General features: G+C 47.3%; 1 protein-coding gene across 2 annotated transcripts; it reads left to right on the plus strand.

The window, feature by feature from the left end:
• Positions 1-11766: 11766 nt before the first annotated feature.
• LOC149280226 (echinoderm microtubule-associated protein-like 2) lies at positions 11767-23916 on the plus strand. Of its 2 annotated transcripts, XM_089500559.1 has the most exons (22): positions 11767-11833; positions 12473-12646; positions 13239-13362; positions 13436-13537; positions 15140-15168; positions 17086-17215; positions 17719-17868; positions 17996-18065; positions 18290-18400; positions 18486-18581; positions 18721-18882; positions 18985-19084; positions 19169-19323; positions 19398-19526; positions 19764-19895; positions 20472-20539; positions 20750-20838; positions 20944-21041; positions 21349-21436; positions 22902-22997; positions 23280-23410; positions 23791-23916. In XM_089500559.1, exons 1-22 carry the CDS (start codon positions 11767-11769, stop codon positions 23914-23916), a joined length of 2427 nt encoding a protein of 808 aa, XP_089356685.1. The 2 variants fall into 2 exon arrangements, with proteins under 2 accessions (XP_089356685.1, XP_089356686.1); XM_089500560.1 differs by lacking the exons at positions 11767-11833; positions 12473-12646; positions 13239-13362; positions 13436-13537 and adding an exon at positions 14963-14979.
• Positions 23917-27891: the final 3975 nt, after the last annotated feature.

A 27891-nucleotide genomic window follows, 5' to 3' on the forward strand; every position in this document is an offset into this window, starting at 1 on the left:
GTTCACTGCTTCCCATCCTTAGATGTTTTACGAGAAACTAGTGGCGCTCCAACAGATAACGGGACCCTTTATTTCTGGAAAACGGATAAAGCCGGCTCGGTCCGGCAGAAGATCGAGTCTTTGGGACCTCGTCGTCTTCAGAATGGACCTCTATGGCCCGGAGAGCCAATGGGACCTTTAATCTTTTTCCACGTCGACCCAATAAACGTCATCGACTTTGACTAAAGCCTCGCTTTTTCTGGACAAATGGTTTTTAATATGAAAAAATACGCAACGTTATGTCTCTGATGCTCTCTAACACCTGCTGATGGTCTCTCTCGGGGCACAAAGAGTCTCGGTGGACATCGTGTTGAGGACTATTGGCCAAGGCCAAGGTAAACCTCGTCTACGCCTGGCAGATCATTAATTGACTACTGAACAAAATAACAACCAAGAGGAACCAGAGGAAGAATGTCTTCAGATCAATAACGACGACCATTCTGTTAGGATCTAATTTGCCGTACAGGCTTGGAAGTTAATACCAGACTTGAGGTCATCGGGAAATCGTCCTGTGGAATGCATGGGGAATATTTCACAGGATGTAATATTTTGTGCACTTGGTGGGAAAATGGGACCGTCCCGGGGAGGAACAAATACAGAAGCCACTTAATCCTCGTTGTGTGCCAGAAGAACGGAGAAGGGGTTATTAGTGCTTTTGGCGCTCAAAGGGTTAAGCAAAAACACCATTCTTCGTCGCTATCTGAGAAGGTTATTGTGTATCAGAAGCCTGATTTTTTGGGGGGGTGGGGGGATGGGGGTGGGGATAATGCAAAAAAAAAAAATATATATATAGTATTCAAAAGTAGCCGGAATTATAAATGATCCCTTCAAATGTTTCAAGAGCTGGTAAAGTTCCAAAATAACTTTTTGTAGAGACGCTCCATAAAATTTCACATGCATCCCCATTTTTAAAGGGGGAAGTTCAACTGTGGGACGTTCTTACGTCTTAAAACGGTTAAAAAAAAAAGAAATTTTGTAAAAAAAAAAGTAATTGTGATTAGTTATGCTGTCTTGTGTGGCCTTTTGAGGTTTTTCTACAAATGTAGCCGGGTTATTTCCTGCTCTATCTCTTCTTTTCAGTAGGGTCACTCTATACCGACAGCAGGGTTTCCGGGCAACCTGGCAAGGGTACAGCTGAAGGACCCCGGTACCTTTCCCCATCTCTGTTATGGCGGCACTTTTCTTGCCCCACTTGCGCAAGCTGAAACGGATACAGTGGCCACTTTTTCAGGTTTCTTCTATACGAAAGATCTCTTCGGGAAATTTAGAAAGCCGTGAGTAAGAATCGCATGCCCCGATGGATCAAGACGGCCGAACTTGAGGATTCAATGTATCTCTAGGCCGAGGTAATGAATAACGTTTCCTCTCCTCGCTTCCTTAACGTGAGAGATGTGCCAAGAAGTGGGGAATACGTGAGGAGCCGTGACACAGTGAGTAACCGGCACGCAAACTCCTAAATGGCTACCAAAACTCTACAAAAACCCTCTACCCATTTTTAAACTAGACGCCAAATGTTTCTTTTTGTCCCCAAATTCTATGTTACAGAATCTGCTGGAACTAAATAAATTCAACGTATCGTGATGTCAAATCCCATGTTTCTATGAATCCCTGGGCTCAGCTAAACGTATCACACGCTTCTTTTTTTTTAGACTATTTAGCAAAAGAAACAGTAAAATAACTCTTCCCACTCAAATACTTTAATGCCATCTTACAGTTTTAAGTAATTCCCATCATGCACTTGGATCTCACCTCCAGGAGCAATAGGACAATAGCGGTCAGGTGACCCCACATCCCGAGGTCACTGGTCTGTGTGGCCTGAATTATAACAGAGAGAATGACATCATCAGTGCCGTGTCATTAGAGTGTGCCTGTTGTAGTGCAGCACGTAGTACCCATAGGATGCTTTTTTAGATATCCGTAGAGATATATTTACACCTTTACCTCCATATGTCTAGAGTAGTGTGTGCCTGGAATGTCATCTGGCGAGGTGGTCAGGGTAGGGCTGGCAAGGTGGTAGGAGGAAATTGCCATCTGAAGATTTCCTAAAGCCTTTTCCTGCTTGTTAATTGCAATTCCACCAGGGTGTCTGTAGTTACAAGGACTTAAAGGCAGCGTTTACCCCTGACTGGGTCCTATCTGTGCTCTCCGTGTGCATTTTCTCATGAATGATGTTCTGGACGTTATATTGCTGGGTCGCTCTCACTCCCTGGGCTTGATGGTGCCAATAACAAAAAGGCACCGGACGGAGGGAGCGCTGAACTAAATGCTCCTCTTGATACTTTTACGGCTATATGTGCGATCACAATGAAAGCATAAAACCGAAACAAACGTTGACCCAAAATCAATGTAGGCCAGGGGGCAATTGTCCCTCACCGGCCCTCCCTTGGTAGGGTGTGATATGGGTATAGGGAAGATGTAGTTGAGGTGAGGTATCATAAAGATGTACTGTTAGTTTGTTGGAGTGTAGTGTATGGTGTGGTTGTGTTGTAGTGTTGGGAGTGGTTGGGATGTAGTGTAGGTTATTGGGGTGTAGTGTGGGGGTGTGGTGTAGGTTGTTGGGCTATGGCATTGGTTGCTAGGGTGTGGTGTAGGTTGTTGGACTGTAGTGCAGGATGTAGTTGGGGTGTAGTGTAGCTTGTTGGGGTGTAAAGTAGCATGTTTTTGGGGTGTAGTGTAGGTTGTTGGGGGGTAGAGCAGGATCTGGGCTGGTGTGGTGTAGGTTGTTGGGGTGTAGGGTAGCATGTGGTCAGGTGTAGCGTAGGTTGTTGGGGTGTAGGGTAGGATGTGGTCAGGTGTAGGTTGTTGGGGTGTAGGGTAGGATGTGGTTTGGGTGTAGTGTAGGTTGTTGGGGTGTAGGGTAGGATGTGGTTTGGGTGTAGTGTAGGTTGTTGGGGTGTAGAGTAGGATGTGGTTTGGGTGTAGTGTAGGTTGTTGGGGTGTAGAGTAGGATGTGGTTTGGGTGTAGTGTAGGTTGTTGGGGTGTAGAGTAGGATGTGGTCAGGATGTAGTGTAGGATGCGGTCGGAGTGTACGTTGTTGGGATGTAGGGTAGGATGTGGTCGGAGTGTACATTGTTGGGGTGTAGGGTAGGATGTGGTCGGAGTGTACATTGTTGGGGTGTAGGGTAGGATGTGGTCGGAGTGTACGTTGTTGGGGTGTAGGGTAGGATGTTGGGGTGTAATGTAGATTGTGATTAGGGTGTAGTGCCATGCTCTGAGGGACTGGAGGCAGTTCCAGTTGCTGCTGCCTGTAGGGTAATTAGTTACACTACATGGGTACATCATCCTGCGGATCTGTCACTGTAAGGTGCAAAAACTCAACTGCAATTCACACGATTCACACACAATAATACCACACAGACAGACCCAGTATCCACAGCAACAAACTGCCCAAAGTATACTCACCCATGCAGCACACACAGGCACGTAACTAACAAGGGGTGCTGCTGATGGGGCCGGAGGGCGAGTGTATCCTGGGCTCTCTAGCATAATAAGAAGTAGACATCCAGGATATCCAGCGTAATAATACTCCTTTACACCTGACTGGGTCCATTCTGTGCTCCCTCTCTGTGCTCCATACGCAGTCCCGTTTAGTGAATGCGCGTGTACCAGGACTCGATAAACGTTACTTCGACATCTGGCACCCCCCCCCCCCCACCCCAGCCCAGGCTGGAAATGCCCAGAAATAACTATTAACAGAGCTACTCAGGCAGTATTTACGGACACCGCGTATCCTCCACCAATTTATTCTACCGCTAATATAAACACAACTGGAACCCACCATCAACAAACATCTTCCACGGACTCCCCAGTAACACTCACTCTCCAAAGTGCCGCTCGCATTATCGCACAGCTGAGCACCTCCACAACCTTTCTATGAATACAGAGTGTCCCCGGGCATTAACCTGTCCCCGCAATCACAATGCGAATCAGCAAAGGCACACATATACTAAAAAAAAAACATACACAACGTATACGTCCACGCTCACACAACACGCCGCGCGTTTACACACACATCTGACATACAAACAGAAACTTATCTACTCACAGCGAACGCGGACAAAGTATATGTGGATACGTCCCAGCTAGCAGTCCTATCGCTCTGCTCCTCCGCGTGTAAATGAGGGAGCCCAGGAGCCAGAGGGAGGAGAGGAGGGGGAGAGAGAGGGAGAGAAAGAGGAGGGAAACAATGGGTATATATATATATATATATACATGTATATATTATTCCCCCCCAGTCGTATACACATGCACGCGTATATGTTCTGCGGTATATGAATTAATATAAAAGGGTTTATGCCTCACTTCACCAGCCTGTGTTTTTAAAGTAATTTTCTCCCTTTTTATTAGTATTTTTTCTTTGCCGGATAAACCTATGTGATTATATTATATAGATTTAAAAAAAAAAGTATTATTTGGATATTTAATTCATAAATAAGATTAATGGAAACTTGTTTATTTCATGTTATAGATTAGTTTTTTTTAGTTTTTTTTATATATATATATATATATATATATACGGAAATGTTGATTTTTCTGTAAAAACATTTTTTTTTTATATAAATCCCACCTGGGAAGATGCCTGGCAGTGAATGGAGGGAGCGCTCGTGTGTACCCAACACAAGTGCCTGGGTGTGATGCTACACACTTAAAACAAAGGAGCCGCGGTCACCGGTGGAATTAGAAACAATGTATCGATCTAATGTTAATATTTGTATTTATGTCTGTGACCTTGAAAGGCATGTGACATCACAGTGATGTCATTTGTGCACAGGTTAAATAATAACACGATCAATAGGTCTCCAGGAGACAATAGATGCCGGTTCTTGCTCCAGGTACAGAGTATCTCTGTGTGTTTCACGTTCACCCTGAAACCCTTTCCCACCACCCCATCTCCTTCCCGTCGCCCTCCTCTGCCTGTGTAATAAGGGCTCTCCCAGTATCCCACGTGATGAATTAATGCCAAGTGGCTCTTTACCTTGCGCTGTCCCAAACACTTATTTTTAATGCCACCACTCATCCCGCCATTAAACTCTTCAAACGCACTATGACATTGCATCGGTGTCATACTTTTACCCTGGAGGGTCATAACTCCACATCCCACCACTCTAAATCAGTGTCCTCCATCCCCTTCTACATCACTCTTCTCTCTCCACCTTTCTGACCTGTCTACATTCTTATAATCATCTATCCCCCTCCTCGCCTTTCACCATTATTGGCAATTCTATCTTAATTCCCTTGCCCCCTCACTTTAGTCCCAACGCCCACCCAATAGCACCCCCCCCACAAAGCTTTTCTGTCTCCCCTATACTGTATGCTCCCTGTCTTTTTTACATTCAGATTCATAGACACAGACCTCTTGTGCTAGAGATACCTGTTTGAACCCCTGCTAGACACAATACCTAATTGCACACATTGGGGCATTTACTGGGGCGACAGTTGATGCCCCAATCCAGTTGCCTATCGCTGTACCCTCTGTCACCATCCCACCGCTTGGCTCTCTGTCACTTTATTCCGTCCCGTTCTCTCTGTCACTTTCCCCGTCTTATTGCTTCTGACATTTCTCCTCACTCAGCCGCCCTACTTAATGGGGACAGAAAGATGTGGAATATTCTTTTTACTTTGAGGATGTGGGAATCCTAATGAAATTACAGAGAGGAAGCGCTGAGGGATCATCCGTATCTGTCCCTTGTAAATCACACAGCGTCCTGGGCTGGTGTCCACCGGCTCTCCGCAGAAAGCAGGGAGAGGAGACCTCATCCTTTTCACCCGCTGGATGATATGGCGATGGGGTCCTTCCTTACCCCCCAAAGCACAGTCATAGAAACCGAGAGGGGGGGCTATTCACTAACGCAGGAGAGTTACAGTTTTAACTCAGTGATATATTTATATACAGTATATACACTACCGTTCAAAAGTTTGGGGTCACTTCGCTGTTTTCATGGAGAACAAGGACATTTCTGGCTGTAACATAATTACAAAAGGGTTTCTAACGATTAATTAGCCTTTTAAACTTAAACTCGGCTCAGCGAACACAATGTGCCATCGGGACACAGGAGTGATGGGAGTGACAAAGGGCCATCGGGACACAGGAGTGATGGGAGTGATAAAGGGCCACTGGAACACAGGAGTGATGGGAGTGATAAAGGGCCATTGGAACACAGGAGTGATGGGAGTGATAAAGGGCCATTGGAACCCAGGAGTGATGGGAGTGATAAAGGGCCATTGGAACACAGGAGTGATGGGAGTGATAAAGGGCCATTGGAACACAGGAGTGATGGGAGTGATAAAGGGCCTCTGTACGCCTAAGAATAATTTTTTTCATTATTGTCATTTTTCTTAAAAGCATGTTTGTACCACATTTTTTCCTCCGATTTACCTGCATGGACCCGGGCCATTTGAAGAGATCAGTGACACCGTTTCTGACACTTTTCTTCCTATATGTTTACTGTTTTCTTTTTATTTAAAGTGAAATATTGACACTTTTTGTACACCCTGGAGTCGAGTTCCTGAAGATTCGGCCTTTTGATCAATAACTCATCTTGTAGTCTTCAGTGGTTCCCCTCTTCAGAACGGAGAGGACCTGGCACCCCCTGCTGGCCTTCTGGCTGGGGGGGGGGGGAAGGGGTTGTAAATGTGAACCTAGAAGAAGAAGCCTTGGGATCCAGTGCGGGGTGACAGACGTTAACCCCGTGTACCTGGGAGTCTGTCCTTCCACCTGCGGGGTGACAGACGTTAACCCCGTGTACCTGGGAGTCTGTCCTTCCACCTGCGGGGTGACAGACGTTAACCCCGTGTACCTGGGAGTCTGTCCTTCCACCTGCGGGGTGACAGACGTTAACCCCGTGTACCTGGGAGTCTGTCCCTCCCCCGCCGGGTGACGGAATGAAATGCACCGAGCAGACTTCATTTCCATAAGTGGATAATTTGTATGAAGTGCGATGGGGGAAGGATCCAAATATAGTCATTCAGGGGGTTTGTAAACAATTCCATTATATGATAAGTGTGCGGGGGGGTGGGGGTGTTATAGAAGTTGTGTAACAGAATGACACCGTTGGTGGATTACTGTAATGTCGCCCTATCACACATTCACCTCTCTGTGCCGTCTTTGTCTGTCCCCCGAAACCTGCCCCTGGCCCCCTTATTAGAGACATAACAGAAGTTCATGGACTATTTTCAACCTCAATTCCGCTGTTACTCTGTTATTATATTACTCCGAAATTATATTACTCTGTTACTCTGATACTCTGTTACTCTGATACTCTGTTACTCTGATACTCTGTTACTCTGATACTCTGTTACTCTGATACTCTGTTACTCTGATACTCTGTTACTCTGATACTCTGTTACTCTGATACTCTCTAGTAAGTAGCTAGGTCCTCTAGCATTAAGGCCGTGGAGTACGAGGTACACTTGGAGCCCCCGGTTCAGTTGGTCAGCGGAGGAAAGGTTTTTATAACCGCGGTAATGGGCCGGGGTCAGGCTGTCACGCTTTGACGTGTTGTTTTAGCACACGTGTGTTATTGATTTTTTTAATGAATTCACAGTTTTTTCACTGAAAATGCAGTGGTGGAGCCGGGTCCCCGAAGACTTGGTGTTTGGTGGTGATGGTGTGTGTATGTGTGTGTGTATGTGTATGTGTGTGTGGGGGGGGTGAGTGCCTTTTGGCCCCCACCCCTGCTTAAAGACTTAATTGGGCCCCAGAAGAGGAAGATTTGGTTTGCTCTGTGGCCAAACACCTGGGACATTCTTTCTTCATACGACAATGGGAAGCGCAAGATACCCCTAACGGAAAAACAAAACAGTGCTGTCCATGAGACTCGGGGCCACTTATTTTGACCCCCGTCTGAGCTGTAGATTGCGTGAGTACGGATTCAGCTGTCTGGAGTGAGTAAAGTGAACATTACCCTCTTACCATGGAGCTGTAAGAACTGCGCGCCCCTCATCGTCAGCGTTAATACCCTTACATATTATTTTAGACGCGCCGCCGGCTGGAAATAGTTAAAAGTGGAAGAAAAAATGTTATTAAGGGAAAGAGACAGGAAAGGGAATTACTGAATATTGACCTTGTGTAATTCTCACTGCTCTGCGCTCCTCAGGAGACCTCCTAACACCACGCAGGGGGGACGCGGTCCGTCGTAGAATTCCCTGCTCACTATATTTCCAGTAACTACGGATGCTGTGGTTGCTTCACGCAGTTTTTAATAGTATAGTTCTGCTGCACAGTAATGGAGAAAACCTATTTTTCTCTTAACTTAAATTTGCACGTTACTCATGGTTCAACAGGGTGGAGGGAGCCCAAGAAGATCCGCATCGATCCTTGGTTTCTGACAGTGATGGAAGGAAGGGGCTGCGTTTCACCCTAGCTGGGGATCAGTGGAGTCTTTAAAATCTCGAGCTGTTTCTCCCTTCTTGCGCTTCATTATATGACCACTAGAGGGCACCAGAATACAAGCACCGAGCAGCGGTGAGACGCAAACTCTCTGATCACCGCTTTTAGGTAATTCACTGTCACGTGTAAAATATTGGTCTATTCACTATTATTGTTATTATTATCTTTTATTTATATAGAGCCAACAATTTACGCAGCGTTTCTTATAGTCCACATATTCAAGGGGTATGACAAGACTAGAACTGACAGATACATTAGGTGGAGAGAGCCCAGCTCGCAAGCTTACAATCACTATAAGTCATGGTGCGCTCAGTTGTCTCCTACTTGAGTTGCTCTACAGCAAAACAAATTGGCAATAACATTGGTCATCCAGATTTATTCAGAAATGAATCAATTCTGGGTCAACTCACTTCATCCAGAGATGATTTTATTGATCTGGAATAGTTTTTTCAACTTGGCTGTGGATAATCAAGTTATGTTTTTCATTGTCATTCTACATGTGTTAGGTGCTCAGTGAAGCTGACTTTACAGAATACAGGACTTGCTCCGTCAAAGTCAAGTTGGTTGAGTTGGGCTTGGAAACTAGAGTTGAGCGCCAAGTTAGCGTTTAGAATAGACCTCTATTTACAGAGCGTTCTAAATGTTCAACTTCCCTCTTGACCCAGGACAAACTCACCAGGATTGGGTTCTTTATACAAAGTGGATTTTTGCCCAAAGCTCTCTGGTCTAGATGCAATAAGGCGAGAAACCTCTCTATGATTTGTGTCATTCCATACGGCCCCTTTTGAAACTAAGGGGATATCAGTACATGGCAGGGCCAAACTGGTGATGACATTAAGGCCCGGTTGGAAGATCGGGTGAGTATTGAGTGATTATGGCCAGTGGCCCACTGGGCATTTGCCAGATGGCCAGCACCAAGCCTGGTGCATGAAATAAGTGAACTTTAGAACTTTCTCCCACTGGAGATATTCCTTCTCATCTTTGCCATTAAGTGAGGGGTTTTCACTGCAACCTCATAAAATGTCAGCACGTATCTAACTTTTTGGAAGTATCTCTCCAGTGTTCTATTAATGGTTTTTAATCCGGTATATAAGGGGGGTTTCATGACAAAAGTAGCAGAGTCCCTTATGAACAACTTAACAAAATTGTTAGTATTACTTTGTAGCTAGTACTGTTATTATTTTGTACCGAACAAAATCTGCGACTGTATCGAGCAAAACAAACAAAATAAAAACAAAACATTTTTGTACAAAGACATAAATAACATTGTCAGCGCTGAAGACGAAGGGGTAGGTTTGTGGCTCCATCTAGTGGACATTATGTGCATTACACAACATAATACAGCGGTCCTTTCTAGCTCAGGGGGGCCGACAATAATTTCCCCCATGGTTTACTTGCTGGGACCTGTTTGGGGGATCTGCACAGTCAACGTATATATATATATATATATATAACCTATAGCCAAGGTTTCCAAACAGCAGCTCTGTGTGTATCTGTGATACAGACAATGAAATCACAATATAGTTTAGTGATATCACTCGCTTTATAATGCCAACTCAGGCGCCCCCAAGCACCGATACATGGTGAATGTGAAAATGTAGCGGGTATCATACAGACATTACATGAAGACTGGATCCTTGCTTGAAGGATCACAATAGGGGAGATGATAGAGAAGGCACCAAGATCTCGGTGTGGGATCCTTTGTCCTGAGCACCTAGTGGGTCATCTGCCTGGAGATCGTATCAATCGGACGAGAGCTGCGGCTTTACACGTTTCCCATCCCCTGTGCGCTAATTCACGTGAGTGCATCCAAAAGCCGAGTCTTCTGGGCTCCAGACCAACCAGGACCCGGGAACCTCCATCGACAAACAATTCTGGATAAATACAATAAATTCAAAACAAATACATTACGTTATTATATAGAAAAATAAGTTTACTAAAAAAGCCACTCCCACGGCGTGGGGAAAAGGATAATCCGCTCTGGGATTACGGAGGCGCAGCTGTAATCCAGCTAGTTTAGAGCATGGAGATCCCTTTAAACAGAGCTTTGATATAGTGGTTAATGACACATGCGTGTCGCCGAGTCCAGATACCCCTGGCTGCGGTGTCTTCCCAGGGCGAGGGGTAAATGGAACTGCCCTAGCGTCACATTAAATCACAGTCCTCTGGCTACAGAGTCCGCATGATAATTAAGATAATTCCTAATTTTTGCTACATATGCCTCAGCCCCGGCTCTTTGTTTCAGAGCTTTGTTGCCCCCCCTGGGATGCGAATACACGTGGTGGGGGTAGAGGCATGACCAAACCAGGGGCAGAATCAATATGTAAATAGAGTTAAAGAGGACAGCCTGCTGAGAAATACCAATCAAAGCAGGGACCCGAGTGGCCTCAAGAACCTGACAATTCAGCTGCTTGTTCTGATGAAGCACGGGGCTGGCTGCCAACGCCTGAAACAGCAGGTCCCGGGGTCCAAGTCCTGGAACGCTCTAACAATAGCATAAGGCCTGTGGGCTCCTTGCCAACTCTCCAGCAACGGCAGCCGGCTGTGTGTTAACACTTTAAATCCTGGCCACCAGGTTACTCTTTTACATGTGCAGCTCATCAGACAAAGGGCGGTTACCTAGGAGGTCAAACAAAGGGGCTCCAAATGAGGGTCCCGAGAAATAGGACAGTTGGTCCTTGGTCAGTCCTGCATAAGATTATATATATATATAATATAATATAATATAAACTCTTATCTCGACCCCAATCTGACCCCAGCTCTGGAATTCACTAAGTCAGACCCCCAGACCATCGCCCTCCTTTAACACCTTCCCTAAACTTTCTATTTTTAAAGAAGCTCATCCTGAAGACACCTCCTGATGTACGGAGATCCGGAATTAATAATATGCTTTTTATGTTATTTATGTGAGATACGGATTCTATGCCATTAAAATTGTGTCTTGCAGTAGGGCTCAGTTTGGCATCAGTTCCCAAAAATATAAAAAAAAACCAAGAGAATATACATTAAAAGTAGTAATTTATAAAATACATATAAAATGGTAAAATGGTTAATTTGTGTTGCTAGCGACTATGATTGGGAGGATGATGGGAGTTGTAATCCACAGATGCTGAAGTGGCACAGGGTGCCAATCATTGTGTGTCATACATATTCATGGAGAGGGGAGGAGTGGTCTCGCTGTGATGGAATTGTGGGGGTACCAAGCAGAAGATGCTGCAGGAAGCAGTTACCATGGCGACGAGATAGAGGATGTGAGGAGGGAGAAAGGGAGGAAAAAAAACACAGAATTAGCTGAGAAAAGCAGAAGAAAAGGTCTTCGGGAGATAAGAGAAGAGGGATGTCAGAATCTGGAGCCGGGGGCAGCTCGGTGTACGATACCAGCTCGCTGCTGCAGTATTGTAACGGTGAGTGTGTCCTCCTTCCAGCATCCGCCGCCTTCATTGTCTGGATCCAAGGGGGCTCTTTGTGTTCTGGGATGGAATCACATCTCGGAAGTCTCTCGGACGTGCGCAGGGGGGAGGCATGGCCTGGCATCTCGATGGCAGACAGCGGAGCCCGGCGGTTGTAGCTCGTGGACGGAGGAGACGCGTTGGGGCCACACAAGAAGCGATTCCGGCCGCTGACACCTTTAGTCTCTTTGTAGAGAGATGGAGGGTTTGGCATCTGTCATGGTTGAGGTTGGGGTTGGAGTAAAGCTTCACACCTATATCGCTATAAGGGGCAGCGTAAAGAACGGAACGGCAAGGACTATATAGCGAGGGTGAGCGAGCAGAGCCTGGCACCTCTGGATTCTATACGATGGGGGAGGGGGGACGGAAATTGCTGTTCTAGCAGTAATGAGGGGGAGGCTGAGAATGGCACCTCTAGGACTTGATGTGGGTGGAATAGAGCCTGGTACCGTATCGGAAAGCGCTAATGAGTACATAGCTAATTAATTCAGCGAAAGCCCGTTATTATTATTATAGCGTAGTACGTTCCAGCGCTTGCTTATCATCGAAGGTGGCCTTTGGGCTCCTCTGACCTCTGGGTTGCCCCCTCCGCAGATGACGGCCTCTCGGGCCCCAGCGCCATGGACACCGACGATCGGATCACCAACCTGGAGCAGCGCCTGCAGCTCCAGGAGGACGAGATGCAGGTTCTGAGAGCGGCGCTCAGCGACGCTTTGAGGCGGCTTCGGGTCTGCGAGGAGAGGGGAGATCCGCTTCGGGGGAGACCAGGTGAGACGATCCAGGGGCAGGAGGGATAATGCGGGGTGGGGGCCGGGGGGGTGGGGGTTATTCCGGGGTATTTGTTAGTATAGGGGTCTTGAATCTTGTTTTTGCTCTGTTGGGAGACACAGGGTGGGAGCTCTTAAGAGAAGATGCTGCTTGCGCTCAGTTGGGGGGGGTAAGAGAGATAAGAAAAAGCTCGGGGGCAGACAATAAAAACACATTGTTGGCAGAAAATGGGTTAAAGGAGTGGGTGACGGAGGCGAGAGGAGACGGTCGGCCAGAAGGCAGGGCAAATGAGGCAGCTGTCTGCTGGGGAATAAAGAGGAGGGACGGGGGTATTATTATTATTATTTATTTATTGTTTTATATATTGCCTTTTCTTATTATATTTTACGTATAATCGCACCAACCATTATAAAATAGATCGTAAGCTCTTTTGACCAGGGCCTCTATGCGTTTTGTTCCTGTGAGTCTTGTCATGTGATGCCCTACTTGTAATGTCCTGCTTACCCGTTGTACAGCGCTGCGGAATATGGTGGCGCTTTATCCGTCATTTAAATAATCGCTGGTGTTTATAGTTACATCGTGGATTTTTCAGGCCCGCCTGTGGTGAAGCCGCCCCCCCGCTCTGCACACAATGGTACGGCCCCGCGCAGGAGGAGCGGTCTCTCTACCTCCCCATCTTCGCCCAAAAAAGGGGGGACCCCAATCTTCACAAAAAGGTACCGCAGCCTTCTGTACCGCGACCGCCCGCCTCGTGCCTCGCCTCACACTCACCTTTTGTGTCTTCCTCAGCCTCAGGCGCGCTCTCTCACCGGAGCGTCTCTCCTTCTCGAAGCGAGACGGCTCAGACGCCAGAAGCCGAATGCTGGTACCCAGCAGTCTGAGAAGAGACGGGTAAGAGGGAGCGAGAGAAACAAGAGACACAAAATATGCATAATGTATCCATATTCCCACATCTCACCTTTAACTGTAGATTAGACTGCAGGGCTGGGTCCAAAACCGCTACTGTGCTCAATGTATCAAAGAAATGTTAGGAGGTTCTGCTTTACTGTGAGGGTGGTAGATAGGTGGCACAGCCTCCCAGTAGAAGTGGTAGAAGCTACTACAGTAAGGGAATTTAAACATGCGTGGGATAGGGATATGGCTCCTGATTCTAAGACGAGACCAACGATTGATTAAGGTTTGAGTTTTTACAGCAGGAGAAAGAGGCAGACCAGACGGGCCGAATGGGGCCAATCTGCAGTCATGTTCTTTGTTTCTATGATGTTTGGCTATCCAGAGGCATTAACAGCAGCTGGGGGTCGGATGCGGCTCAGTCTCTGCCCTAATTATATACCCAGCTCCGTGTGATTGGCTCGGCGTAGCGTCAGCAGCCTCTGGCACTTTGGCTGTGGTGGACTACATTTCCCACAATGCCCCAGGGCCATGAGAGCTCAGAATCAGGGTCATTCTCAACATTAACTGGGGTAACTTTACGTGCTAAAGACTCCACGTGAGATATATTGTGTATTGTTAAGCGATTCAAGCTTTATTAATGGTTTGGGCAGGGTTGGTAAAGGCAGTGAAGGAGCTGGATAAGTGTACAGCGCTACGGAATGTGATAGCGCTATACAAAACAATCTATAATTCTTTGCTGAATTCATAAAAGGTCTGCATTAATATATTATTTAATTCCCCATCCATTTCCTCTCTGCCCAGCACCCTCAGCCAGCTGGGGATAGACAATTTGTGGCATCCCAGCTGCTGTGAATTCCAACTCCCATCATGCTTACACATCCACAGCAGCTTGGAAGGTCATAGGCTGCTAATTCCTGCCTTCAAATACCCTGGGCAAGGAGAGCCAGACCACAAAGCTGTGTTTCAAAATGAATCTTTTTTTAAATGATTGCTGCCCTGCATAAGGCATTTTTAAAAGGTAACAGCCCTGACATTATATATCCACAGACCAAGAACCCACTTTGGGGTTCTTTGGTTATAAGTAGAAGGGGGACCCCCATAAATTCCCGACATTCCCCTTTAAGGATGAACAGTTATAACAATGCAGCCTACAGGGCAGTGCTGATTATACCACAGCCCTGTACCATGCCTTTTCCATAACTGTCCAGCCCCCGACGACTTCCTTGTTCCCCTTCTGCCATCGTTGCCCCAGACATGTAAGACCTGAAAGGCCAGGTGTGGCAAATACACAAACATCTCATACCCCAGCCGCCCGTAACGGCCCCCGCCTGCCCTTTTCATGGAGGGGAGGAGTATCTGCACCAGGAAGTGCTGTGCGGCTGGAGGGACAGGGAGAGAGAAAGAGGGAGAGAAAGAGGCGCGATGAAGAAGGAGTCCAGGTACGGTGTCTTCCCGGTTATCACAGGCGATGATTGCTGATCTGCAGCTCCCATCACCCTCAGCACGCAGTTGTTTTCGCGTCGCTATGTGTTTGTTTGTGACTTTTGTGTACTTTTTGTGTGTTTGCCAATAACACGGCACGTTTTTGTTGTTTTGCAGTAAAACCAAGCAGGTCGTCTTCTACCCAGGTGAGTCCCCCGGCTGCGCGTGTGCAACGCGCCGTGTCACGCGTGTCGAGCGCCATAACACGGCCACGGGATTTAAACGGGAATAAGACTTCTGAGTCTAAGGCGAGACCAACAGCTGATTAAGGTCTTTACAGCGGGGATAACGGACCGACGGGTTCTGATCTGCCGGCAGGTTCTATACGTTCCTATACGTTCCTATACGTTCCTATACGTTCCTATACGTTCCTATACGTTCCTATACGTTCCTATACGTTCCTATACGTTTCTATACGTTCCTATACGTTTCTATACACTACACGGCAGGTGGTTCGGACGCCTCCCCCTGTAAGCTTTATCTGAAGCTGCAGCCGCTGGCGGCGCATTTAACTCTACATAGCGCTTAACCCTTTCCATCCTGTCCACTGTCACTGAGAGTGTTAAAGGCGCTCGTTATATTTCGCTTATTAAACTGATACTGGAATACTTACCGATTATAGATTACGGATTTATTTCACCTCATTTATTATCTGTGCATAAGAAGGGTTAATAATACAGAGCGAAGCCGGGGAATGGAAATGTTCAACTCTCCTGCAACGTCATGGTTTAGTTAATACGCCCCAGAAGTCTCAGTCTGACGTGTACAGCCTAATCGGTGCTACAGGCTGGATCTCAATTAACGCCTTCTGCCTCAGCAAAAAAGTTTAAGAACCGCCAATTCATTATTATTATTATTATTATTATTATCAGATTAAGAATAATCTTCAAAAATACTGCGCTGTTTTCTTTTTAAAACAGTTCTAGTTTTTGCAAAATATGTTTTCAGGCGGCTGCATATCAGCCGTTTGTTTGAGTTCTCGCTCTGTTATCTGACCCCCGATCTACTAAACACCCCGACTCCTTATCATACTGCCTGTGACAGGATGGCTCAGTCTTAATTACCCAGTAGGACACCCTAATCATTAAAAGTGTATGGAGGAACGGACTTCATTAGCATTGCCATAAAGCATCAGCTCGCTGTGGTGCTTAAGCAGCGAAAGTCACCCAAAATATCACATGACTGACAGCAATAATATACAGCTCTGGGGGTTATATTACTGTATACAGCTCTGGGGGTTATATTACTGTATACAGCGCTGGGGGGTTATATTACTGTATACAGCTCTGGGGGTTATATTACTGTATACAGCGCTGGGGGTTATTACTGTATACAGCGCTGGGGGTTATATTACTGTATACAGCGCTGGGGGGTTATATTACTGTATACAGCTCTGGGGGTTATATTACTGTATACAGCTCTGGGGGTTATATTACTGTATACAGCGCTGGGGGTTATTACTGTATACAGCGCTGGGGGTTATATTACTGTATACAGCGCTGGGGGTTATATTACTGTATACAGCTCTGGGGGTTATATTACTGTATGCAGCGCTGGGGGTTATTACTGTATACAGTGCTGGGGGGGTATATTACTGTATACAGCGGTGGGGGGGGGTTATATTACTGTATACAGCGCTGGGGGTTATATTACTGTATACAGCGCTGGGGGTTATATTACTGTATACAGCGCTGGGGGTTATATTACTGTATACAGCTCTGGGGGTTATATTACTGTATGCAGTGCTGGGGGTTATTACTGTATACAGTGCTGGGGGTTATATTACTGTATACAGCGCTGGGTTTTGCTCAAGGAGAAAAAAATCCCCTTTTTTTTGCTGGGATTTTGAGGCCGTCTCTGTATTTTTGTGTTATTAAATATTTAACACTCGCAGCTGGCGAGCCTCCTGCTCCCGTAGGCTGTCTGGAGTTGGAGTTACGAGAGATGCAAAAACATTGGGCTTTATAGTGTGTGTGTGTGTATATATGTGTGTGTGTATATGTATATATATATATATATATATATATATATATATATAATGACATTATTCCATTCTCCCACAGAGGAAGGAGTGGTGAAGCTGTACCTGCGCGGGCGCTCAGTACCGCTCTACGTTCCTGACTCGCTGGTCGCTTCGTACAATATAGAGGCCAAAGGGGAGCTTCCGCCGAAAGAGCTGCAGCTGGAATGGGTGTATCCTGAGCGGCCTCCGCTATGTCGCTAACACATACTATCACCTCCTCTTTCTTCATCGCCTTCTTCCTATACCGTGTCAGACGCTTCTTCCCACATCCATTCCTTGCATTCTTTAAACATGGCGGCCGTGCCGTTTAAATCGTATCACGTAATGCTACATTGTAGTTGTCATTATCGTGATCAGAGTTCTGTCCGAGGCCAGCATCCTACAAGTTACATTTTTATACCCTAAATATATCTTTCTTTTTATTTAAAATAAGCTATATATATATATATATATACTGTATGCATGTGAAACCCGCTGCGATGGGGGATCTTTCTCTTTTAAAAGGACTCCTTCTCCGCAGTCCGCGTGCAAACTGTGAGAAGTGCTTTGTGGAACTGAAGGGTTTATTAACGGCTTCAGTCTTGGGTCGCTCGCCTTAGAGGGAACATCCGTCCTCGTTAACCAAATGTCTATAGGCCTGAACTACGTGTTGCCCTTGACTTCTGACCGGCAGATACGGGTATAGAGGGCGAGACTGTCGCAGCAACCTCTTTCTCCTGCCGTCGGGAGAGTTGTTGTACTTCGCGGCAGCCGTCTGCGTTCTGTATGACCCCGTGGCAGGCACGCAACGCCACTACCGGGGGCACACCGACGACATCAAAAGGTCAGATTGGGGGAGTCTTCAGTCGTCAGCCTACCTGTTTCATCAGGTGGTCCTTCTGATGGCTGATTTAGGGGGTGGGGTTTGAATGGATGACTTTGGGGTCCAATCTCTACCCTTCCTTCCACAGTCTGGCCGTCCATCCGGACTCTGTGACCATCGCCAGCGGGCAAGTGGCCGGCAACTCTCAGGATGGGAAGGTGAGCCAATACTCCCAATGGATATTATTCGCCCCGCGTCCCAACATATAGCGTTTCAGTGCATGCGCCGGAGTGTTATTTACCCAAAACTGTAATATTACACACCTGCCCTCCAATGTGAATGCCTGTTTGCCCGTCCCGATCTGTCCCCTTTGGTCCCAATCCTCCATCTATCAGGACTTGCACAGGGTGTATCTGCCCCTTATGAGTATTTCTGCCCCCAGGCTCTGCCCCCTCACGTCCGGATCTGGCATTCAGTCAGTCTGTGTACTCTCCACGTGCTCGGAGTCGGAAGCTTCGAGAGAGCGGTGACCTGCCTGAGCTTCTCCAAGGCTGTGAGTGATTGATTGTGTCCGGCGTAGATTAACCCCTCCGCCGCCGTGCTGAACGACCCCTCAGACTATTCCTTTCCTTACGCAGGATGGTGGGAGTCATCTGTGCGCGTGTGACGACTCGGGAGACCACGTTCTGTCCGTGTGGCAGTGGCAACGGGAGCTAAAAGTGACCGAGGTGAAGGTAGGTGCTTCTCGACTAGCCATGGACTGGAGAAATGATCATTGGGGAGCGGAAGCTCAAGCTGTCGGCTACCACTGGGAGAAGCCACCGGTGTCAATGGATTTAGTGTAATTTCTTTCCTGCGTTTCGTGTTCTGCAGTGTTCCACGGAACCGGTGCTGGCTGCCACGTTTCATCCGACGGAGCCCAACCTGATCATCACCTGCGGGAAGTCCCAGCTCTACTACTGGAGCATAGAAGCCGCCTCAAGTGGAGTGGCCGGCGTAGGACCCACTCTGAGCAAGCGACAGGGGGTATTCGAGGTGAGAGGCCGGGGGCTCGTGGAGAAGTCGGGGTCATCTAGGATGAGATATTAATACAGTAAGGGGAAGCCGCTGATCACAATTCACGCTCCTCTTCCACAGAAACACGAAAAGCCGCGTTTTGTCCTATGTTTGGCCTTCGCTGAGAACGGAGACGTGGTTACCGGGGACTCCAACGGGAACCTGTTTGTTTGGGGCAAAGGTGAGAAGATCCATTCTGAAGAACTGACACAAACCTCTCGCTATGACATCCGAGTGACCCCCTTCTCTGTGTCCTCTATCTCAGGCACTCACCGGATATCTCTGGCACTCAACGGAGCCCACGAAGGAGGAGTGTTCGCCCTGTGCGTGTGCCGCGACGGGACGCTCTTATCTGGCGGAGGGAAGGACGGCAGAGTCATCTTATGGGACAGAGAGTACAAGCGTGTGCGAGAGACGCGGGTACGGAGCGGATAAACTCATAAATGATGGGAATAAAGAAGGAAGAATGAAAATAATAACGCCCTCCCTTCCAGATTCCAGAATGCTTCGGACCTGTCCGGACCATCGCCGAAGGCCGGGGAGGAGAGACTCTTTATGTCGGGACTACCAAGAACTGCGTGATGAGCGGAAACCTGGAAAATGGGCTGACCTGCTTAATACAGGTACTGGGTTTATTGTGGAGGCCGAGTGTGAGAGGCGGCTGAAATCCCTGGGTTTTAGCCACCGATGTTCACGCCACATTCAGAGGTGTCCTTGTCAGTCTAGAACCGAAATGCGGAGTTTGTTGAGCTGGTGAGGAATGACGTTCTATCCAAGAAACGTAAGGCTGATCTCCGCCGCGCCCGTTCTATTCTCATCCAATACAGAAAGCAGACGTATTTCCCTTCTGTCTCGTACAGGGTCACACGGATGAGCTGTGGGGTCTCTCCTCTCACCCCACGTTGGATCTGTTCCTAACTTGCGGACATGATAAACTCGTCCATCTCTGGAACAGCAAAGAACATCAGCCGGTTTGGACGACCACGCTGGAGGTGAGATTGTAACAAGCAATGAGCTGTACGGGAATAACGCAATCCCGTTATCCCCAGCGTTATTTCCGGCGTGTTTTTCGAGTAGGGGATGCCGTGCCGGGGGCCGTGCGGTTGGCACCGGATGCGCGTTTGCGTTGCTATAAAACATATTTTACTTTTATGTCCATACAATCCGATATTCCGGTTCCTGCGGGAATTTAATCTCTGGTTATAGAGATCTAGAGGCTTGGGTGAAGATTGATTGCGGCGGAGGGGGTAGGCACGGTGCCAAGCGCCTGTCAGGGGCACAGAATGTGCTGCTCGCCGGCCTTTTGTCTAGCGTGACTCTGAACACGCAGGAGAACTTTCTCCGTCTCTTTATATGAGACGCGTGGCCCGGAACCCAATGAACCGCAGAAAGAGATGAGAGGTTCCAAAATTAAATGTAAATTATTTAAAGTGGAACTGAAAGCTTTGCCAAGAGAAAAAAAAAAAGTAAGGTTCACCAGTAACGCACCTGTGGTGAAGCAGGGGTGTCCTGCTATCCCCTGCTACGTGCATAGAATGTCGCCACTAATCCGTTTTGTCTCCGCGCAGGATCCTGCCCGAGCTTCGGGGTTCCACCCGTCTGGGGGTGTTGTTGCCGTGGGGACATCGAGCGGGAGGTGAGTTCTAGCGCACGTTGCCGAGACTTTTTCTTTTGTGACAAATCGACTAAGTGATTAAGCGCGTGCCCAGAAAACCTGGCCTTTCCCTGACCAACGGGGGTCTGAAAGCGAGGGGCACTTTGGTGCTGTCTGAGTAGCCGGACGGGCGTTGAGGGTGGCCGCACGTTGCTTTTTTCTTCCGTCCTCACCGCTCTCCCTCTCTTTCAGGTTCTTAGTCCTGGACTCTCAGACTCATGTTATTGTAACAAGTATTTCCGATGCCAGCGAACAGATCAGTGTGATCGACTACAGCCCGGGTACTGCCCCCCATACTATCTCTTACTTCACGTGCCAATCCTTTGGGGGTCTTTTTATTTTTTAGCCCGCTTCTCTGACGTTGTGCTGTCTGTCGCTCTTTCCAGACGGTCAGTATTTAGCTGTTGGGTCGCATGACAACTTTATCTACGTCTACGAGGTGGCCGAAGAGGGGCGAGAGTACAGACGTGTCGGCAAGTGTACGGTGAGCCATGTTAATCTGTTACCGGAAGGATTGGATTTCTCTTTATTAAATGTACTGGGGAGGAAAAAGGATATGGTTTTTAAGGTAACTGTACCCACTCCTATCACATTTCACTAATTCTGCAGCTGAAAAGTCATTCGCATTTTTACGGCGTGTGGACAGAGTGGGTACCTAACGTTTTGGGCATCTGGGTTGTATTGTGCAGGTCCCCAAACCCCCTCGTTTCATCCAAGAAGTTGCTTCCTATGTGATTTAAGGGGAATTCATTCACTTGCCATTTCTCAGACGCCGTTCTTTGCCCCCACAGGGTCACTCCAGCTACGTCACACACCTGGACTGGGCATCAGACAGTTCCAGCTTCATGACCAACAGCGGAGACTATGAAATCCTTTATTGTAAGTGCGGATAACGATTTTCCTACAGTTCTTGGTTTAACGTTTTTGTTTTAAAAACCAAAATCCAGACCGGCTACGGCCGTCCACAGAATCAGGGCACGAGCTACTTAGTTTGTCTTCCCCCATACCCCAGAAGTCCGTGCCATGTCACCCGTAACAAGCCGGTAAAAGCATCCCAATGAACATGTCCCACAGCAGATGTCACAACAGCCCTCTGATCCGGGGTATTCGCTATGAATCCATTGCACTGCCGCTCATAACCAGAAGATGGCGCTGAAAAGGTCCCCATTCTAATCGGATATGTACAGCTTCATTCTACAATATACTCAGCGCTTTACTACACAGACAGAAGCAATATCATGCCTTTCTCGAAGGGCTCCAAGGAAGGTGTATGTCTCGTGCACGGGTGATCTGTTTAAATGTCCCTTTAAGTCACCCAGCTACCTGTCTCTCTTCAGGATTCTATTCGACTTGCCTTGCGCTGCATTAGATTTTGATAAATCATCCTCCGGGATCTGAATGCCAGTCCACGGCTTTTAAAAGATAATCCGGACTCGTTATGTGGATTTGTCCGAAGAAAAAAGCTCGACAGAATCGGGTAGATCAGGTTTGGGCTATGAGTTTTTGAAGGTAACAGTCCTGTCACAGTAACTAGTTTTAGGTATTATCAGGAATTAGGCAAGGTGCAGGAGAAGCTAACGTTGGGGAGGACCAAGCAAAGCGGTGTCTGGATAGGGCCAGGCTATAAAACATCAGGAGAACGCGTAAAACAGGAGTGGATAATGGAGCAACGAGATAAGCGCGAGGTTTAGGGGCCAGGACATGATCCGTAGTAAAGAGAAGCCAAGAACAGGAACAAGACAAGCCCCGGAAGATCCGACTGAGCAAGAAAAAGGAAATGAGATCTAGACTGCCAGCCACAATGAGCCGGCACACCATACAATGACCCCAGGCTCTATGAGCTATGTGCCTCCAGGTGAGGCTGGAATTACCCTGCGCAAGCACAGGTGTCTCGCTTCCAACCATTCCCAAATCATAACCCAGAAGGTGATAACACCGGCAAATATTCAGAGTAAACAGCGGCTATATGTTTGCCAAAACCAGCCCTGGGACTGCTCCCCACCTAGAGGGTCAAGGTCCAACCGCGCAGGTTCCAGGCTGATGAGTGGCAGCCCAGCAGGGTTCCCGAGGACACCCATGCGCAAGCAGGGAATCTAATGATATGCAACACCGACAGCCCTAAATCACGGGACGTGGTCTCTTTTATAAATTGAGCCCCGTACACCAGCCAGACGCAATAAATCTGATTTCCTTTGGTAATTGGGAGAATAGCCTGATTTCCGTGCAGCAAAGTATGTGGGGTCCTCTGCCATTTTTATGTATTTAATGTAAAATGGGGACTCGACTCATCCGTACAAAGCAGACAAAGCTAAGGGTGTCGTTATCTACCCTCTCTCCGCCGCAGGGGACCCGGATTCTTGTAAGCAGATCGTCAGCGCTGACGTCGTTCGGAACGCAGACTGGGAAAACGCCTCGTGTACCCTGAGCTTTCACGTGCTGGGTGAGAACCGATACCGACCCCCCACTACAGCAGGGCATGCGCGGTGTGATATTAATTAGTTTAGAATAAACACTATGATTGTTAATTAGTCTAGAAACCAACCAGAGTGTTTGATGTCTTCTTACTGGGTTAATTTTCAACAGCCTTAAAGAATCGTGACTGTTGGGAGGTATGAATAAATTTGTGGCTACAATGGCCACCCAATAACCCATCCAGAAGCTATAGATTTTGGGGAACTATTTTTATGTGTTCATAACTTCCTCCCCTCTCACCCGTCTCTAGGCATATGGCCAGATGGAGCGGATGGCACAGACATAAATGCAGTGACGAGGTCACACGACAAGAAGCTGGTAGCTACCGGGGATGATTTTGGGAAAGTTCGTCTGTATACCTACCCCTGCGTGGTGCCTCGGGTAAGAGCGATGTGTGTTCTATGCGTTGATTATTAGGAGCGGTCATTGATTACGTGCACCGAACCTCTGCTGAGCGGGACGTTTAGACTCTGTCGTCTCTCGGGCTCCTCGTGGATCATTCTATACGATACACGATCTTAAAACACAGGCTTTGCCACTTTATATACGAGCGGAGATCTGATTTGGCCGTTTTGCTGAATCTTTAGCAGGCCGCTATGCGCAGGCATTTCTGTCTATAGGATGTGTGACCTATATATCTATATATATCTATATATATCTATATATATATATATATATATGTATGTATACATACACATTCGCTTATCTGGGATTTCCGCGGCTATTTGTTTGGTACGACTGTGTTATCTCTCTGATTTCAGGCACCGAGCTATAAATACGATGGACACAGCAGTCACGTGACTTGCGTTTCTTTCCTGCACCGTGACGGCGCTCTGCTCTCCACCGGAGGGAAGGACAGCACCGTGCTTCAGTGGGCAGTCGTGTGACCCCCGTAGATCTGCAGAGCATCGCGCTCGTCGTACACGGCACCCCGCGGAGGGTCTTAACCATCGTCTGGCATCTAAACCAGCGTTTTGTCTCTATTCCTCGTGTCTCTCACCCTGGCCTGCAGAGAATATTGCACTCTCCCCAAAACGTAGCCTACACCGCGCCCGATCTGGGTCCTTAGAGCCCCTGATCCCACCTCTCCGGAGAGCACGGTGAAGCAGTTTATTCTTTGTCTTTCGATACAGTATCTCATCCTCTTAGAAGGAATCTTATTGTCTCCTGGTGAGAAAAGCTGTCCAGCTGGGGGTCTGCAGGCTGGTTTTGCTCCTCCAGGGCTTCTCTGCGGACCCCAAAAATGCCTGCCTGCTCCCGGGCTTTAATTCATGATATCGTGGAAGGAATGGGATTTTTCCCTCAGTTGTATAAGAACCTTAAAGCTCTTTAAAAAGAGTTCTATTAAAACATTGGACAGCGTAGCCACACACCGAGGGTCGTTCTATATGCTGTAATGTATCTCACTATAGATTGTAGAGCGTCTCCGTAACACACTCCCTGCACCAGAGCGCCCCCTACCGCCCTCCTGCTATAGATGAGATTTTCAGTGGATGTTTTTAAGATGCTGCTATTGAGAATTCACGGCAATAAAATGAATAAAACGTCTGTCGGTCTTTGGCTTCGCAAAACGACTAAAACGTTACACAAAACTCCGCCGCACACTCACCCGCGGCACGTACTCCCCGCCAGTCAGCCCTGGGACGAGTTTGGTGAGGGTTGCGGATAGGAATCTAACGTGTTAGGGGTACAGATCTACAGTTATCTATTCCGTATGTCCTTCCAACAATACAGATTGCGGGGACTTGAATTACTTTGACTTTATAATGAAAGTGGGGTTTAGGTCATGGGCTTTAATGTCTGTTGTTCCTGCGCAGTCATATCCCGCTACCCTGTGTTCGTTTTGTTCTTTCCGTCTCGTGATATGACACTTATTGCGGTATTAATTATTAATGCGCTGGCGTGAATCCCGTTTTGAAAGTCTGGCCAGAGACACACATTACATGTTTGGATGGGAGACGCGTGAACTCATCCCGAAAGGCTGCAAGATGCAAGTCTATGCTTGTACACCTGCAAACACGCAAGTTATTTATAACAAAACACGCAAAACTCACCTTTTGTCCAAACCTGTTACTCAAGACTTCACTTTTTTTTTTAGATATCACAGGTTTCCTAACAGCTCTAGCGATCCCCCCGGTTGATCTGAAAAGTCTATTCCTAAAATGTCGTGGAAAAGAATTCTAGAATGAATCTAGAAGCCGTCCTGCTGTTTTCCAGTAGACGCCCCTGTAACGGGTTCACCAAGAGAGCCGTAGTAACTCCCAGAGATCACCCATATGTATCCTCCTGTTGTCCCCGGAATCACTTCCGGCACCAGTGAGCATGCGCACCTTGGAACCCTGCTATGTGTACCCAATAAGTAGACGCACAACTACCTTTAATTGAGTACAGCAGGAATGAACAGTTTATTGATGTAAAACATAGACTGATATAGCCACAGACCTTCATTAACATAAATTAACATTGATAAACAGGTAGACGACCCAGCCTTTAATCCCCTTTAGCTACTGAATCTCCCCCCGGCAGCCATCCTGTTAATGGGATTACTTTACACAATGGAGTTCCTGCCTGTTTGGCAGCCGGGCTGGAGCCATCTCTGAGTACCTTGGGCTCCTGTATGACAGCGCATTCTGTCACAGCCCCACCAACTCACCATTTCTATAAGGTCTGAATCTCCTTGATGTACGCTGACCAAGTCCGTGGAGGGGTCGGTGGCTCCTCCACCACAATAGCCGCAGCGGATCAGCTTATTCGATCGGCCTTCCCAGTGCGCCACTTGTCAGATATTTCCCCAATTGCACTATGGCTGTCGATCCCGGTCTACGCACAACCTCCTGGGGCTGATGTATTGTGCAGGCACTCGGCACAGAAGATGAGGGGCAAGAGGAAAGGCAGATGTGGGCAGGAACGGCCAGGCGTAGGGTAGCACACCGTCACCATTGCTTGTAACAATGATGTATTCATGGGTCTGACTACCTATCTGGATCATGTATTTCACCCTCATATTCTGACCCAGTATCAAGTCCTCTATCATCACCGATTTCTAAGTTTTGCCCCCATAAATAAGACCTGACCTCCCTAGAAGTCTTAAGAAGACCTGGTGAAGAATCAGCTGCCGGTCTTTCCCTTTTTTTTACCCCATTCTCCTGCCTTTCCCCTCAGTAATAAAATCTAAAGACGCGGTCACATCAAATCTGACCTCAGAATTTTAGAATGGGAGGAATACCCTTTACTTAACTTTTCCTCCAAACTTCTGATTAACGTTCAGCAGACCAGGCATGAGGGACGTAAAAATACCAGGGCTGAGGCACAAAAATCCCCGAAGTAAATGCGGAGACATCAGACAGACAGACAGACGTTGGGAATTGGACGTGCGGCTTTCTACTCTTACCAAACATATAGAAGAAGAATCCCAAAGTTCACAATTAGATCTCACTTGGACTTTTCTAAACTTGCATCTTGAGTCTGTTACTCTCCCCGAGGACTGTATACGTTATCCGGTTCACTAACTTCTGAACTCATAATGACATCCAGAGGTTAAACAGCCACAGGAAAAGCGGAGCTTATGACATAAATGAGAGGCGGCGGCCCCCTTTTCATATAATAGCGCAGATGGAAGTGAATTATTGACTAAGTCCGAGGCGCATGAAGTGTATGAAGTGTAGGTGACGGCAGAGAAATCCAGCGCCGGCAAAAACCGTCCACCGACTTCCAGAAACAATGGAATTCCCAACCGGCTCTCTATCTCATGGTCTCCAGAGACGACCTTCTTCTGGCCACCCAAGCAAAGGGTCCAAGATGTGCTTCTGGACAAATACTTTGTGTTTAGTAACTCATTGTTTAGTAACTTTTTAATTCTATACATTGAAATTGCAACTTGAGCTACTTTATTAACGGAGTTTGCAATAAAGTTGCCAGTTTCGCTCACGTCTTCTGCATTATAAATCGGGAATCACAATCATCTTCTCCCGCAACAAGGGCTTGGTCGGCCCTGTATAGTGCATAGTTAAACGGGATCTCCCACAATTTTCTATTATTAGCATCAGATTAAAAATAAATTTCCAAACATTTTGTGCTGTTTCCTTTTATAAGCAGGCAGCTGAATATCAGCCGTTTGTATGAGTTCTCGCTCTGTTATCTGATCCCCAATCTACTAAACACCCCGACTCCTTATCATACTGCCTGTGGGAAACAATAGAATGGCTCAGTCTTAATCACCCATCCTGACACTAGGACTTATTAAAGTCTATGGGGGAACGGACTTCATTAGCATTGCCATAAAGCATCAGCTCAGTGTGGTGTTTGAGTAGTGAAAGTCACCCAAAATATCACATGACTGACAACAATGGCCGCCTCCAGGTCATTAAAGGGAGCTTATTGGGGCAAAATGAGATAAAACCAGTTTTTTTTGTCACCAACCAAGCGCCTGGGGGTTATTACTGTATACAGTGCTGGGGTTATTACTGTATACAGCACTGGGGGGTTATATTACTGTATACAGCGCTGGGGGGGTTATTACTGTATACAGCACTGGGGGTTATTACTGTACACAGCGCTGGGGGGTTATTACCGTATACAGCACTGGGGGTTATTACTGTACACAGCGCTGGGGGGTTATTACCATATACAGCGCTGGGGGATTATTACTGTATACAGCGCTGGGGGCTTATATTACTGTATACAGTGCTGGGGGTTATTATTACTGTATACAGCGCTGGAGGGTTATTACTGTATACAGCGCTGGGAGGTTATTACTGTATACAGCGCTGGAGGGTTATTACTGTATACAGCGCTGCTGGGAGGTCATTACTGTATACAGTGCTGGGGGTTATGCTCTCCTTAACCCTTTCAGAGATTGTTCT

The sequence above is a fragment of the Sceloporus occidentalis genome, unplaced genomic scaffold (genome assembly GCF_023333645.1).
Source record: "Sceloporus occidentalis isolate IW3139 unplaced genomic scaffold, rSceOcc1.0.p SCAF_157, whole genome shotgun sequence".
NCBI lineage: Eukaryota > Metazoa > Chordata > Lepidosauria > Squamata > Phrynosomatidae > Sceloporus > Sceloporus occidentalis.

Coding starts and splice junctions, on each gene's coding strand:
- LOC149280226 (XM_089500559.1), top strand. CDS start 11,767: ATGTCAGAATCTGGAGCCGGGGGCAGCTCGGTGTACGATACCAGCTCG. Junction 19,324..19,397: donor AGCGTGTGCGAGAGACGCGG/GTACGGAGCGGA, acceptor CCTCCCTTCCAG/ATTCCAGAATGCTTCGGACC. Junction 19,527..19,763: donor GGCTGACCTGCTTAATACAG/GTACTGGGTTTA, acceptor TGTCTCGTACAG/GGTCACACGGATGAGCTGTG.